At 33.6% G+C, this 16,117-nt stretch overlaps 1 protein-coding gene across 1 annotated transcript; it reads right to left on the bottom strand.

Moving 5' to 3' along the window:
- Positions 1 to 1,511: 1,511 nt before the first annotated feature.
- On the bottom strand, positions 1,512 to 15,757 carry LOC104887547 (protein trichome birefringence-like 37). Its single transcript, XM_010672199.3, has 5 exons — positions 15,393 to 15,757; positions 10,924 to 11,095; positions 9,423 to 9,598; positions 9,001 to 9,159; positions 1,512 to 1,803 (listed from the first exon to the last, which is right to left on the bottom strand). Exons 1-5 carry the CDS (start codon positions 15,716 to 15,718, stop codon positions 1,512 to 1,514), a joined length of 1,125 nt encoding a protein of 374 aa, XP_010670501.2. The 5' UTR covers positions 15,719 to 15,757.
- Positions 15,758 to 16,117: the final 360 nt, after the last annotated feature.

The following is a 16,117-nucleotide window of genomic DNA, read 5'->3' as shown; positions in this document are numbered from 1 at the left end:
CGCCAACAATGAGAGCGCCATCAGAATTTTTCTATGGATATGAAGGGTTTTTGGAGTTAAGGAGGGAAAGAAATTTCATGGTTACAGTGATCTGTGAAAAATGAGGATTCTTATTGACTGTTTTGATTGCGTTAAAATTATGTTAAAGTTTATGCCTTTATGTTTTATTAATGTGGTTGAATTTTTTAAATGCTTTTTCTATTTTTGTATAACCCACCCAAATTCTCTTTAATGGTCCGTGCCATTTATGCTGTAAATGCAAGTACAATTCCAATGCATCTCTCTTATTAAACTTAACCATATGATAGTTCACCTTTTGTCAATTTTCGTGAAAAATGACAAGTAGGCACTATATTATGGGACAGATTGAGTACTATTTGTCTATTTGCCATATCCCAAAAAGTCAAAACTAAATTAGCTAGCCCAATATCTAGTATTTGGCGCTGGTGGTTTAGTGCTTGTATCGGCAGTGAATTAATGGTGGCAAATTGGGTTGCTTGTAGTCTTTAATGGTTGAAAATGGAGTAGGTAAGAGAAGGAAGTAGATGGAAAATTTTATGTTGTATCACAAGAGAGAGATCAATTTACACAGGTCATGTGGTAGTTACTAAAGTCACCTGATCCGTTTTTTTTTTTACATGTTATATAACTTCCTAGGCACATTGAAAAGCATTATTCTATGTACATAGTTGGGAACTCCACTGTATAATTAATAGTTGCAGCATAGTTGGGAACCATGATATCAGTTAAACCTAAAACTTATTCGCTTTTTTTTTAGGAAATGGAGATAGCTACTAAATAAGTCATACATGTGTGCATCAAAATGCGATATTTACTGCACGTGACAATGCGCTCTAGTTAGTGGTTGGTATGTCATATGCAAGACAATAATTTTCTAAAATACAAAGCTTTTGATCAATTAAGCGTAAGAGATATTGTTAGAAATTTGAGTTTGTGTACTTCCAAAAAAACCCGGCCAATTGATATTCTATTAAAATTATTATAATTGACTAAAAGAGTGAAAGAGTATCATTAAGTTAACTACACTTTTTTTTTTGCAAAGCTTCAAATTTATTTTTATATGAGATTCAATTTAATTTTAATTTGCCCTAAAAAATATCCTCGAAAATCTAGTACCAAGGAATAGTAAACATTCTATATGAAGTGCATAATCTAAATCATCACATATACATATGAAAGAATTTCAAAGTAATATGTTTTACAACGATTATATCAAAACTTATTTTCATGTACGGGACTGAGGCATGTGCTTTAATTGGTTGTGGGAGCCTGATGAATGAACAGAGGGAAAGGAGATATATAGGAGAATGCAAAATTAAATAGGAAAAAATATGTAAATTAAATTTTCTAAAGTTCGAAAACAGAAAGCTCATAACAACATGAGAAGAATACAAATATACAAAGATTATAAGAAATGCATGTCCTTATTTTTTCTATTAATTAGTTATAATATTTATTAACTTTTCCTTTATAACTTTTTTTTATAAAAATTACATTATAAGAGATGTGTACAAAAGTTGGTTCCAAGTATCAGGAAGGCCTGAAACACACCAGTGAGTGCAATCGATTCCTCCAAATCCATTATAAGAACCAGGATGTCCATCTTTTCTTAGTTGTGAAAGAGTTGTGATATCAAGTAGATAAACAGGTGTTGACATGGTACTTAGTACTTGCTTCACCACTTCTAGTGCTGGTGGTACTGAACTTGGATAAGTTGATCCTTTAGTTGGAATTGTCTCCTTGGAGCAATCTCTCACTCCTATTTCATCCCAATCTTTTCCACTACATTCATCAATTACAAAATAAACATGTTAAGAATGATTATCAAGGATTACTAGATGTATTTCAAAATCATCACTTATTACTTGCATATTGACTAATTCCAGCTAGTGTTACTAGTAATTATTAGTGAAATAATTTTCCAAGAAGCACAATAGCAATAGATGAGAGAAAACACAAGGCGACAGGGGTTATACTAATTTTAACTTTTGGGTTGCCCAATGCTCATGTTCAAAAGAACGGTTGGAAGCCGGTCAACAAGTAATTGGCGATGACGCCAACGTGTCTAAGGAAGACCAGGCCCTAAAGTAGCAATTGAAAACAATAGACAGTGGTGAGCAAGGAAAACAAAGAATATTGACGTGGCGAGTTGGTCAAACCAATAGGCGAGAAGTGCTTCTAATTACTGCTGGTGAAAGAGTCGTAACGGACAATGAATCAAGTGAAAGACGGAAAATCATCAATACAAAACAATTACCCTCTAGTTTCCTTGGCTTTTAGCACTAGTCTTAGCATCATCTTAGCTTATCAAACTAGCTAGATTAGGGTGGTTTCTTAGTCTAATGTTTTCGGGATAATATTTCAATTAGCCTTTGTCCAATTGCCAAACTTATAATGGAGATAACTTTATCTTCCACCAAGATTTGCAATTATTTAGTCTGAACTTATTCTTGTTTGTGCATATGTCCTTGAATCTAATCGAATAAAAGTAACTCTGTTATTTCTTTTTTTTTGAAAGTTTGTGATTTTATGTATTAATGGTGCCCATAAGAGGGAAAGTTAATTCTTACAATGTTTAAATATTTAGTCACCCATTAGGTGAATTACATAATAAAATCACCAGGGAGTAGGCACAAAAAACACAACATATAATGAAAGGCTTGTTAGAGCCAAGCAACGAATTCCTTGTGCCTCGATAGCCCTTATTTTGCATGTGAGTTAGCTACCATGTTGGACTCCCTACCTTCGTGGACTATGGAAATACCAACTCCAGCATTGAGAAGACCACGAATGAAGTTGGTGAAAAAATTAAGATTCCGTGGGCTCTTATTTTCCGGAGTGCACCAAGCAACGACGTTGCCCAAGTCTGACTCCACTATGAGGGCAGTATTTCCCAAAGTGACGAGATGATAGATGATCTTGAGAGCTCGATGTATAGCGAGAACCTCAACATGATTAATTTCGATGAACGGAATGGGGCTCGAAAATAAGCACTTGAAGCAACCATCATGATCACGAAGAACTCCCCCGATTGCTATTTTAGCACTTGATACATGCAAAGAAGCGTCCACATTCCACTTGAGAGTATTTGCGAGAGGAGGGTGCCATATTAAGGATGCAGGAACAGTAGGGACGAGCTTAATAATGCGAGGGGGAGACCATTGTAAGCACCTTAGGTTTCGGACTATGTCATTGAGCTGTAGGCAAAGTGATCCCCCAACCAATGATCCACCAACTCAAACGTAGGAGAATAAGATCTTTGACTTGATCAATGCGGCTTGAGGTTTGATTGAAACATCATGTGTTTCTTTCCTTCCAAAGCGACCAAATAATTATGCAGAAAATCGCTCTCCATACTTTCTTGAATAAAGGGCCATAATTTGGCTGAATCCACTGCTCGAAGGCGAGGCGAGTGGAGCTTGGGAAAGACCAATTAATGCCCCAAAGATTCAGCCACCATTTCCATATTTGGTGTGGAAACGAGCAGTGGATGAATAGATGATTTACATCCTCTTAAAATTGAGAGCAAAAGACACAAAAGGACTCATAAATGGGAATAACACTAATGCTCGCAAGCTTGAGTTTGGTGTTTATTTTCTTAAGAATCACCATCCATGTAAAGATTTCAATTCGAAGAGGTACAAGGACTCTCCAAATTCCTCGAATACAATTAGATAAGGGATGAGCGTTATTTTTGACAAGCTCAAAGGAGACCGACTTTACCGAGAATTTTCCAACTTTAATAGGCGCCCAGATGGAGGTATCATTGTCGAGTCGAGAGAGAGAGAGAGAGAGAGAGAGATACATGCTCCAAAGATTGGAGGGGATATTGCAAGTCACTTTGATCTTGCGGCCGGAGATAACGAGTCCATTCAAAGATTCATTTGCATTCCAACCCGTCCCGAAATCCGAATGAACTTATCATTGCATTTGGAGTGATACAAATTCTAAATAATATCGAACAAGAGATATTGATAGGTGAATTCCCAATCCAAATTTCATGCCAAAAGGGGGTATCCATGCGGGTTCCTATCTTCTTCCTTATCATTATGGAAGTGAGAGCATTGTAATAGGGGTGTTTCAAGATGGTTGATCAAATGGCCCTCCATGATTCGGCACGCCTAAATCACGGGCGGTGAAAAGATCACCATACCTATACTTTGCTTGGACAGTGATCCTCCAAAGAGAATTCGGCTCGGTAAGGTAATGCCATACCCATTTAAATAGTAAACCCATATTCTTGTGATGAATGTTGCCAATTCCCAAACCCCCACAAGGTTTGGGAAGTTCAATGTGGTTTCATGCAATGGGGGATAGGAACTTCTTTTTGTCGGTGGAGCCACACCATAAGAATTATCTTTGTATCTTAACGATTTTTTCAACAATACCCACCGGGATGGGAAATAGAGACATGAAATAAAGGGGAAGATTTGACAAGGATGCTTTGATTAAAGTTACTCTCCCTGCAAGAGAGAGAAGATTTCCTTTCCAAGAGGCTAACTTCCTTTCCGTTCTTTTGATGATAGGCTCCCATAAACTCAAGTGAGAAATTTTCCCCAATGGGCAGCCCTAAGTAAGTGAAGGGAAGATCACCCTTTTTACACCAAAGAGTCTCGGCATATTATTTCATTGTTCTCGAATCCATATTCAAACTAAAGATCATGCTTTTGTGAAAGTTAACTTCAAGACCGGATGAAAGTTCAAACAAAATCAAAGTCTTTATAATGTTCATATATGAGAGCATTATGCGAAGGGCGACAAAAAAGTATCATGTCGTCCACATATTGCAAGTGAGAAATTCTAGGGTCATTTCATAACACATAAATTTCATCTCATAGGTTAAGGGAGGTAGCTTTCAATATGAGAAGATTTAATGATTCAACAACAAGATCAAATAAAAAAAAGCTGAGAAGGGTCACCTTGATGAAGCCCCCGTTGCAATTTGAATGTTTGAGTTGCTGAACCATTCAAAAGAATTAAAGTGGAAGCCGACATCACACATGATAAAATCCAATAATCCATCGGAGAGGGAATTTCATATGAGATAAGATCCAATCCAGTTCCCCTAAGAAATGTTGTCAAAAACTTTATGGAAATCTAGCTTCAAAATAACAGCTTTTATTTTGCTCCTTTTGCACAAATCCACAATCTCCCCCGCAATAAGGGCACCATCTAAGATTTGGCGGCCTTTTATGAACACCGATTGGTGAGGCGCAATTTAGCAATTCATCACTTCTTGCAATCTCCTAGCAAGGATTTTGTTATGATCTTGTATAAGCATCCAACCATGCTTATGGGCCTATAATCCGTAACGCTAAGAGGAATGTCACATTCTGTAATGAGAGCTATAAAGATGTTGTTACAGCCACGAAGAAGCTTGCCGCTCATCCAAACTTCATCAATTGTGTTGTAAACATCCTCTTTAATAATGTCCTATGCACTTTTGACGAAACGCAAGTTGAATCCATCTGGACCTGGTGCCTTTGAGGAATCACAAGAGGAAACTACATTATCAATCTCTTCATGGGAGAATCAAGCAGAGATGAAAGTTGCTTGGTCTTGAGATAATTTTCGAAAGCCAAGGTCTCTAAAGGTAGGCCTTGATGCATGTTCCTCTCTAAAAATTTTGCGGAAGAAACTCACTGCTTCAAATTTATGGATCTACAGTTGGCAGACCATCAATCACAAGGTGTGTGAAGTTCCACCTTTTTCTAAGGGTCGCTATTGTGTCAAGGTAAAGCGTATTTCTATCACCCTCCTTAATCCATTTCGCCCTAGATGTTTGAGCCCAATACAATTCCCTTTTTTTCATCCACTCCTATAGGCCCAGTTGTGCTTCTTTTCTTTCCACGAGCTCTCTTTCATTCAGACTTCTCGTATTTGTGATCTCATCCATGCTCTGAATCTTATTTCCAAAGGAGGATATTTTTTCCTCAAAGGACCCGAACTCTTTGGATTTCCAAGCTATAAGATTTTGCTTGACAATGAATCTCATGATTTTGTTGCCAATGTTTTCAAGTTCTGTTTCTTGAATGAAAACAAACTCTAGGGAGTGCTTTGAGATCAGATTCTTGAGAGTGCTCCTCTTTTGTTTGGCCCCAAGGCCTAGAAGATTCCATGATACTATAATCATGATGGGGTTGGTAATGAGATATGGATGAAAAGACGTCCTATTAAGCAGCAGCCCAGTTGCGCTTTTAACGTGAAAGGAATTTTTGACCCTGTCTTTTAGGATTGAAGGGGGTCCATCATAATTAAGCCTAAGCTGGAGCCAAAGATCTAGAATTAATTCAGCGTTCATGATGGGTAACTCAGAGAATGATGAGTGAGGAGCAAATGATTTGGGAAGGAAAGGAGACTTTGATTTTTGTTTTGGTTAGAGCTTATTTCTGGATTCGGATGAAATTTTTCTCGTTTTTTTCTTAGAGTGGAGATTTTTTTTGTTTTTGTTGGAATCGAATCCTCAAAACTTGGAGGAGAAGTTGGGCCGGATAATGAGTATGAGGATGAGGAGGATTAGCTGGGCCTACGTAAAAGTTCAAATTTGTTTGAGAGTTCAACAGATTTTGGAGGAGAGGATTCTAAGGTGGGCTTCAAAAGATTTAGGCCAAGTTCATTATTACTAGGATTCCATTGGGATTGAGGGAAAGGAATCATGTTTTGAGATATTTTTGAAGATGATGTGATAATGATGGGGTTAGAAAGTGGTTCGAAGGTCGATGCGACAGACGAATTTAATGATGTATGTGTTTTGTCTAAAAGATTTCCTTGGGGAATATGCGAAGGGTCACGTGAGGCGGCTTCCTCATAATTACTTTGGTTATTTGTTGTGACATCATTGATGGGAATTCCTTGGGAATTGAGGATTGGGAGATTAACAATTGCACCTTTTGAATCATGATTGAGAGGCTCATCTTCCTCATCATCACTGGAAGAAATTGTTATCTGAGGGGGTTTTCCTGACTTGTTGGACTATTATTCATTGATGTTGATTGTGTGCCATATTCAACACATGGCAATTCTTACTCCAACACATGGGTTTTTTTAGTGGCTTGCTTGCAACGATAGTTAGTGGCCCAATTTAGGTGGAATTCGTGGCGGAGGAAATATCTCTATTATATAAGGGAAGGGGGGAGCAATGGTGTCCTCTTTTGAAACGCCTATTTTGCCCCCCTTGCCTTTCTAAATTACTAAAGGAACGTCAAAATCAAAATCGGCACTCAAAGAAAACTACCGAAAATAAATTTACAACACTCACTCACAAATCACTTAAAAGATGAAACTTTACAAATCACCCATACGATTGAGAAAATCACGTTATAAAAATCACGCAAATCACTCAAATAATCAGGCTACTTTATTAAAACTTAAAATTAACATACAAACTAAAACTAGCTAATAACCTAGAACGTCAATACATACAAAAACATTTACCAAAATTTACATACAATGCAAATCACTATTCTCAAGAACCATTCACAATTAATGGTGGGTCATGATAAAAAATAGAGGTGTATTTTTAGTGAAATCAGAATTTAGAAGTTAGACAAGGAAAAAAATTATTTACTTTTTTATAGTGTTTTCTATATATAATGAAACTTTTACATATATTTGGACATGTTTTTTTCTATTATATAATAGCGATTAATCATCAAGATAAAAAGGTTTATGTAAAATATCATTCAAGAATTAAAGTACAACATATCTATATTATATAAGGGAAAGGGGGAGCTATGGTGTCCCGAATGAAGAGACTATGTTACCCCCTTCCCATTCTAAATTACAAATTCATTTACAAATCAAAGGGGGTTTCAATTAAAAATATCAAAAATATAATTGTAACAATCACTCACAAGTCAACTAAACTCACAAAATTGCATAATTTACGTTATGCAAATCACTAAAATGAGGAAACTTTATAAAAACTTAAAAATTCACTTACAAACTACAACCTATGAAAAAATTGACTTGAAATCAAAGTGTCTATTTTCTTTACAATTTATGAAGTATTGTACTTAATTCAAAAATCAACTAAAAAATTATAATATTAGAAATCATAAGTAAATTCAATAAATTCTTTATTTTGTTCATAGAATTTAACTTTGAAAAGTAAAAAAAAATAAAAATAAAAAATGGTGAGAGACTTGAGTGACAGAAACTAAACCAATCAAATTTTGCAATTAAAAACAATTATACTTCGTATGTCTAATTAATGTTCAAATTTTGACTCTTATGCCGAAAAAAATCGAATTTCTATTTCGAAAAAAAATTCAAGCACGCATCGCGTGTAAAAAATTCTAGTTACAATATAATTGAAGGAACAAGCACAATACGAGAGAGATATGTAGTGTTCGGGTTACCATCTTCCAAATTGTAGATGAATCCATCGAAAAGTTAGCGAGGGTTTTTGGTTTGTTAAGACTTAAGGAGCTTGATTGGAGATAACACTTGATTGAGAAGTACAAGGAAATTTGACAACTCAAAATTTGCAATTACGTGCTTTTATTGAGGATGACATAAAGTGAAAGGAACAAACTTTCTTTTTGGTGGATTAGAAAAAAGAAAGAATTTCTTAGTTATGGTTAATATTAGTATGTATTAGCATGATTTATAACTAAAATTCGTCACTGATGTCGCTTTTAGTAATTTGAGAAGTCTAGGGTCACAATGGATAATTTGTAGGAAAATTTTGGTTATCATTGAGAAAAGTAAAGTACAGAAAACTAGAATTAACGATTTTCCAAAAAAAGAAATCCAGATAGTATATATTATCTTTGGCTTTACATAATTAGTTATCTATTTTCCATAAAGATTAGGGAGAGTTGAAACTTGAAAGTGCAAAATATTAAACTTACAAAAAAAAATTACTTATTTGTGGGATTTAATAAGATGTGAAATATGAATTTATTTTAGGTAATGAAGGAGTATATTTATATTGTGTCACAAGCATACTTTTTAAAAATTTGAAAAAAGGCTTACTTGTAGTGGGAAGGATTAGTTCCCTGAAAATACACTTTGGTCTTCAAGGGATTGATTCCAGAATCAACCCATTTTGCCCATGTAGTTAATGCTTTTCTATATGCATCTTTACGGTCCATATCCTTCAATACTACCGTCCCATCTTGGATATAGTCCCATCTACAAATTCGGACACCACCAAATTCCATTAATAATATACATGAAATGTTTAAAGCTAAAATGTCAAACATATCTTTTCCATTTAGAAATAGTTGCTTAACTTTTTCTTCAATTTAAAATATAGATCATGACATAGGTGTATTCCTAATGTATGTATGGGTGCGCACGTGTATGTATATGTATATATGCGCACACACACACATTATTGAGAATTTCATAAATAAATTCTATGAGTATTTAACTAGTTGGTATATGAAACGTACGATTGTTTGGGACCCTTCCGTAACCACCATAGCCAAGAATTGAAAATCACAACATCAATTTCCTTCCAAATGTTGCCACCCTTGAGTGAATTGAGCTTCAAAACTCGCCCTATTTGCTCATTCTCAATGTCAACTAGGTATGAAGAAGGATACATCATCACCGAAACATCATAATCCTACAATTAAGGAGAAAAATACAATGTTATAAGGACAAGGTCTTTTAAAGACATTAAAATAAATGTCATATCCTTTAAAAATTAGGTTTACAATGCCCTCAACACACTACCAACTTTTATTAGTAGAAAAAACATCACAAATTATTGGCATGTATGCAGCGAATGTCATAAATGACGCTGAAACTAACTTTTCTCAACATATTTCCACGTGAATTAGGTTTATAGTCAGTGAGATAATAGGATAATTGAAAGAAAAAAGGGAAAATGAAAAAAATTAACATAGATCCCCTGCCGTCGGCAATAAAAGTTAGCTTCAGCGTCATTTATGACACTCGCTGCACTTGCGCTAGATTGTGGTGTTGAGACCAATTGTGCCTAAAAATTAAGGTCTTGGCATAATGAAAAATTGAAATTTATGCATCATAAATTAGAAAAAAATTGACACCAGGGGTCTCAACTGTGGGCGAACATTTTGAGAAGGTCTCAACTATCAATTAACTATCCTATGTAAGTCCCAATAACTACCGGGGTCGTAACTTTGCTTGGGCCCAAATGACGGTGACTTGTTCATGAGGTATAACTTTTGTGTGTGGCCCGCACAACTTCTTCCGACTCGCACCATTCTCTCTTTTATTACATTGCTTCACTTCTTTTGATAAGCCCCCTTTGTATTTTTTGTTCTTCCTACTTTAACTTTGCTCGTTTGCCAATGCACTTCTTTGACATTACATATCTTTAATTACATATAAGTAAAAATTATAATAATTGAATATTAATGAAGTACTCACTGAAACGAATCAAATAAGACCTCATATGCCTATAATATTTCGTATATAGTTCAAAGAATTCAGAAGATTATCTCTCTAGTTGTTAATAGAGTCAAGATTGCAAGTAGGAAGAACAAAAATAGAGAGTGAGTTTGTTCTTATGAATTTGCCTTTTTTTTTCTTACTTTCTTCGATTAATTCTTCAAACACCAAAAATTCACCATGGATGCTAACATAGTGTAAAAAAATTAAAGGTCAATAGATTACCATATTTTCATTGATAATTATGTTTGTTGATTTGAAAATGTAAGAAAATTAACAAATTTAGTTTCATCAGTTAATTATCGCTCCTTTCCTACTTTCACTGCTCCTTCGTTTACGGAGATGCAGATTTACAATCATGCATCCCAACGTTTTATAATACATCCGAGATGTATTTTCTCTTATTTGAGAAGTGTCCTTATTAATTCCTAGTCACTAAGGGACGACCATAAGTGAGTAGTGACCTGTGATCAAGTGATCGTAAAGGAAACAAAATTTGGCTTAGTACAGGTTTACCTGGAAATCCCACGATTTGATATCACCAGTTTTTTGTTGTATGATATTGGAGTTTGGTACAGCAGCGTGAAGTAGGCAAACTAATGACTGCCAATTGTTAAGACTAAGTGAATCTCCAACATACATTATCTTCTTTCCTCTCATCCTTGTTAGGAAATCTACCCCGTCAAACCTGCATATATATATATGTATATATTATTACTATTATAGTGAAAATGAATTTAATCATTATTTATTTATTTTTTTGAAAGAGAAATTTGATTAATTGAAGGTCAAACGGCATCTACAATAGGTATTAAAGTAAAACAAGATACAATTAAACAAGACTAAATCAAATTCGTCTTCGAAGAAACTACAATGAACCAGATCGAACAATACAGCACAACCCTCTTGTATTTGCTGAATCAAGCAGCTATTGATGAGGAAGTCTATCATTCTGATATAGTTTGGGAAGAACATTCTTGATCGAGTCAGGTTGACCGCATCCGAGATTCCAATACCTTCATGTCGAGTCTCGAACTTCAACCAACGAGAATAATTTCTCATATCTAAAAACAAAAAAACCATACTCACAACTCCCATAGGGGAGAAGGAGATTTCCAAAACAGAAACTAAAAACCCCATAACAGGGTTTGAGAAACTCTCATAAAGAGAGACTAATTTATTGAACAAAACAAGAAAATGAAATAAAAACTGGAAATAATAGGGGAAAAGGGGCTTACCATGGATGAAAACATCCATGGCAGCCCCTAATTGATGAAAAAAGGGTAGGGGAGGCTAGGGTTTGAGAGAGAGAAAAAGAGAAGGGAGGCTAGGGTTTGAATTTAATCATTATCATTAGTAGTAATTCACAACATTTCAAGAAAAATATAGTGGAACTTAGTGAAAACAGTACTTATATAATTATAATTGCATAATGCAAATCCAAATTTTAGTTGTTCCATTTAACTTCCACATTTGTCAATGCACTACACTATCACCATCAATATCTTTAATTATCAATTCGTAAAAATTATGAATATTTGATATTAATAAATTATACACAAAGACAAATCAAACAATTATTTACATAACAATATTTGTTTTTATACATTAGTAACAAATAATAATTTTTTTGGGGCCCCACTAGGAACCCCTTGGCAGAGAGAAGGACTCTCTATTGGACTAGCACCTATCGCAAGTCAGTCAGTCCACCTACACACGTCAACGCTTGAGAAGGGGAGTGTTAAGGACCCTACTCCCAAGCACAAAATAAGAATGAGTTACGTAATAGATGCTAAAAGTCAAAGTCGAATATAATTGTCACTTTGACAATGAATATCTTTAATTATCAATCAGCAAAAATTAAGATTAGTTCTAATTATGAAAATTTACACAGAGATATAAATCAAACAATTAATATTTTATATAATATTAATTATTTGTATACATTAGTAAAAAAAAATAAGGGTGATTTATGTAATAGTACTGCTGAAAGTCAAAGTGGATTATAGTACTTCTAATGTAAGGATATGCACTTCTTCTAGTTTGTATGTGTATACATCTATATTTTTTATTAGTAGTATTATTATTTTTTGGGCTTTCATTGGAAAACTTTTGGAAAGAAGAAAAATCCTAATGGACCATCACCTATCGCAAGTCAGTCAGTCTAGCTACACAGGTTAACGCTTGATAGTAGGGGGGATTAAAGTAATCCCTACTCCCAAGCACAAATAGATAGTGGAGCTCGAACTTGTGACCTCAAAGTCACAACGTGAGTTCCACACCACCTCCACCAAACAACTTTGGTACATATATATATACTAGTATTGAGACCTGACAAATGTCCATTTTCTTCGTGGAGAATATGTATACTTTTGAAATTTTCACATACCCTATTTCACTCTACTTTTTGTATGAAATACAACAATATTTGTTATAATGTAATAATTTTGAATATCTTAATTCTAACATGAATAGATTTTGTAGAAAAACCCCAAATTCTAATGGAAGTCCTAATTCTAATTGCAGTTTATAACTTTAATGCATAGTATAGAAAATATTTATTTTTTTAAGTTACTTTAATATAAAATTTAAATATATATAGTATAAAATGGATCTTACTTTAAATTACTTTTTAAATACTTTTTAGTGGTGCAAAAATTATAATATTTCGAATTTTATATTAAAAGTTATAATCGATTTACTGTACTTCAGTTTTTCATTGTGAACCCAACAAACTCTATTTGATCTTATCCTACACTGTATACATGTACTTTGATTAATCTGAAACTCTATTTGTGTTTAAAAAGTGACATGACATTTAATAAGTGTAACATATGGCGTCTAATGAAAACACCTAATGTCGCAACCTCGTGAGCTGGCTTTTGCGCCTTAATTCTTATTGAAGTCCTAGTAATTATAATTGCAGTTTGTTACGTACCTATTTTAGAGTTGATGAATGATAGCCCATGTTGGCTCGAAAAATGTTCGGGTGGGTAGAATTGTAGCCCTGATTTTTTAGTACTTTGGACGGATTTTGGACAAGTCGAAAATACATTTTAGCCTAAATTTCCACACGTCCCAATTTCGGCTCATCCCGAGTTTGGCCCGAATTGCCCGCTATTTTTTTTTTCCGAAAAAAGGGGCTTTGCGCACACAAAATGGCCCGAATTTTGGTCTAGTCCAGCCTGACTAATGAAGATTTTTTTATGGGTGGCCCAACCTGAATCCGACCGGCTATTTGATCACCTCTATTTAATACGTAATATAGAAAATATTTCTTTTTATACGTTACTTTAATATAAATTTAAATATAGTGTAAATGGATCTTATTTTAAAGTATTTTTTAAATGATTTTCAATGGTGCAAAAATTATATTTTTCAAAACTATATATTAAAAATCGATTTACTATATATACTTATGTTTTCAATTGTGAACCCAACTCTATTTCTTCTTATCTTCAACTATATACATGTATTTTTATTACTTTGAAACTCTATCTATTTTAGGAAAAGTGACATAACACTTAATAAGCGTGACATGTGGTGTTGAATGAAGACGTCAAATGTTGCAACCTCATGAGTTGGTATTTCTTTTTATATATTCAGCAACTAGTATTTGGGCCCGAATGTTGCTCCAGATTGGTACTATTTTCCAAACTTGATATGCATTTTTTTCCATTCTCATTAAAATATATTAAAGAAAACTCAATATTTAAAAGGTATAAATATAATAATCTGGACACTTAAATCATGATTAAAAGTTGGTTAAGATGGTAATTATTTCATGCATAATAGCAAGGGGTCACAGGTTTAAATCTTGTTGCAAGCTAATTTTACTTTTGTTAATTGACATGACATATCTACACATTGCACAATTCTAATGGAGTAGCAGAGGTGCCACGTGGCGTCTATACATTGTCACGCATGCCTTTTAATATATTTGTATAGATTTAAATATATAGTAAAAATGGATCTTGTTTTAAAATATTTTTTAAATAATTCTAATGGTGCAAAAATTATCGAAAATATATTTTAAAAGTTATAATTAATTTCCTATATTTGAGTATTACAGTGTGAACCCAAACTCTAGATTTCTTCCTATCCTAAACTTTGCATACGTGAACCCAACTCTAGATTTCTTCCTATACTAAATTTGGGACTATGCTTCTTTTCAAAAATAATATGACATGGCAACTATGAACGAGACAAATAGCGTCCAATAAAGACGCGAAATGTCACGAGCTCGTGAGTTGACTTTTATACTCTGCTTTATATATTAATTTTATATTATATTATATTATATTATATATATATATATATATATATATATATATATATATATATATATATTAAAGTGAGTTCATATGAGAATGCATATTTACATGAGAAATGAGAATGAATTTTATGCGCTATAACTCTTATGAATAATTGATGTAGCTATCTAATGAAAAAGTGATATAACTTCAAAAAAAAAAAAGAATATTAGAAAAAAAATTCAAAAAAAAATATATTTTTTTTGGGCTTAAAATGTTTTAAGGGGGTATGACTCGAATGAACAAGTGTTGTAACTCTATTTCAATCGTGGTGGTTGAGATTCATTCTCATTTTTCCTATAACAAGCATTCTCATGTGATCTCGCAAATATATATATATATATTAATATAATATATATATATATATATATATATATATATATATATATATATATATATATATATATATATATATATATATATATATATAAAGTTGGTTCATGGACAAGTTTTAAGCTTTGAAAATTTATACAAAAGTACATAAATGTTAAGAGAAATACACAAAAACTTGGTGTCGGTAGGAGACCAGCAGCCATGAACAATACTTATTCTATTGGTATATTTCTATTTTCTAACAACTATTATATCTCTAAGTAGAATTATAGAAACAATACCCAGAATATGAAAAAAGTTCAAATGTAGTTTATATCAAATAAGTTTTGGATCACAAACCTGGGAAGATCACAATCATCTGGCTGCCACCGGTACTGAAGATAAAATTTATCAGGGCGACCATATTTCAGGCAGTCGAATTCTTTGCGAATGCTAGGACATTGTGATGAATCATACATAGGATAAGAAGCATCCCAAACCCAATGACCTTTAAAGATATTACAGTTTTTAAGTTCTAGTTTTGGTCTCAAGAACTTGTTAATTACATGGTCTAGTTGATGATTTTGCACGACATGGGTAGTTGTATTATGGCTAAGGCATGAATTTATGGCTGACATTATACCAATCAGGAGGAGCATAGTACAATTCTGTTTTCTAGTACCCATTTTGTGAGAAAATAAGGCAGTAGAAGAATGGGGTGAAGGTGAGAGAATTAAGAAAGTAGATTTAGCACACATGTGATGGTGGTGCCATAAATAAGTTGCTAACATGATATACTCGTATAGTCGTGTATATAGTGATGGTATACTATAACGCTCAAGGAGGTCTTAATATCTTATGTTCTTTCGTCATTTCTTTATTTAATAAGCCACAAGACTTCCCTACAAACATGCTTGACATTTATGAAGAAACTCTCAAGTCTCAAGTATTTTAATTAATGTGCAGTTAAATGTTGGAAATCAATTGTGATATGTTACTTTGTGCTAGTTAGTATTCCCTCCGTTTCAACTGAAAAGGTAATCATGTTTTACAAAAATTAAATTTGATCACAAATAAATCTTGGA

Source organism: Beta vulgaris, chromosome 2 (assembly GCF_026745355.1).
Source record: "Beta vulgaris subsp. vulgaris cultivar EL10 chromosome 2, EL10.2, whole genome shotgun sequence".
In the NCBI taxonomy this organism is placed as follows: Eukaryota; Viridiplantae; Streptophyta; class Magnoliopsida; order Caryophyllales; family Amaranthaceae; genus Beta; species Beta vulgaris.
This window is presented reverse-complemented; position numbering and strand designations above follow the sequence as displayed.

Bases quoted from the DNA above. Each gene is read 5' to 3' on its own strand.
- LOC104887547 (XM_010672199.3), bottom strand. From the start codon at position 15,718: ATGGGTACTAGAAAACAGAATTGTACTATGCTCCTCCTGATTGGTATA. The intron at 9,599-10,923 runs GTAAACCTGTAC...CCTTAATTGTAG, and splicing joins TCAAATCGTGGGATTTCCAG to GATTATGATGTTTCGGTGAT. The intron at 9,160-9,422 runs GTACGTTTCATA...CCGAATTTGTAG, and splicing joins CGGAAGGGTCCCAAACAATC to ATGGGACTATATCCAAGATG.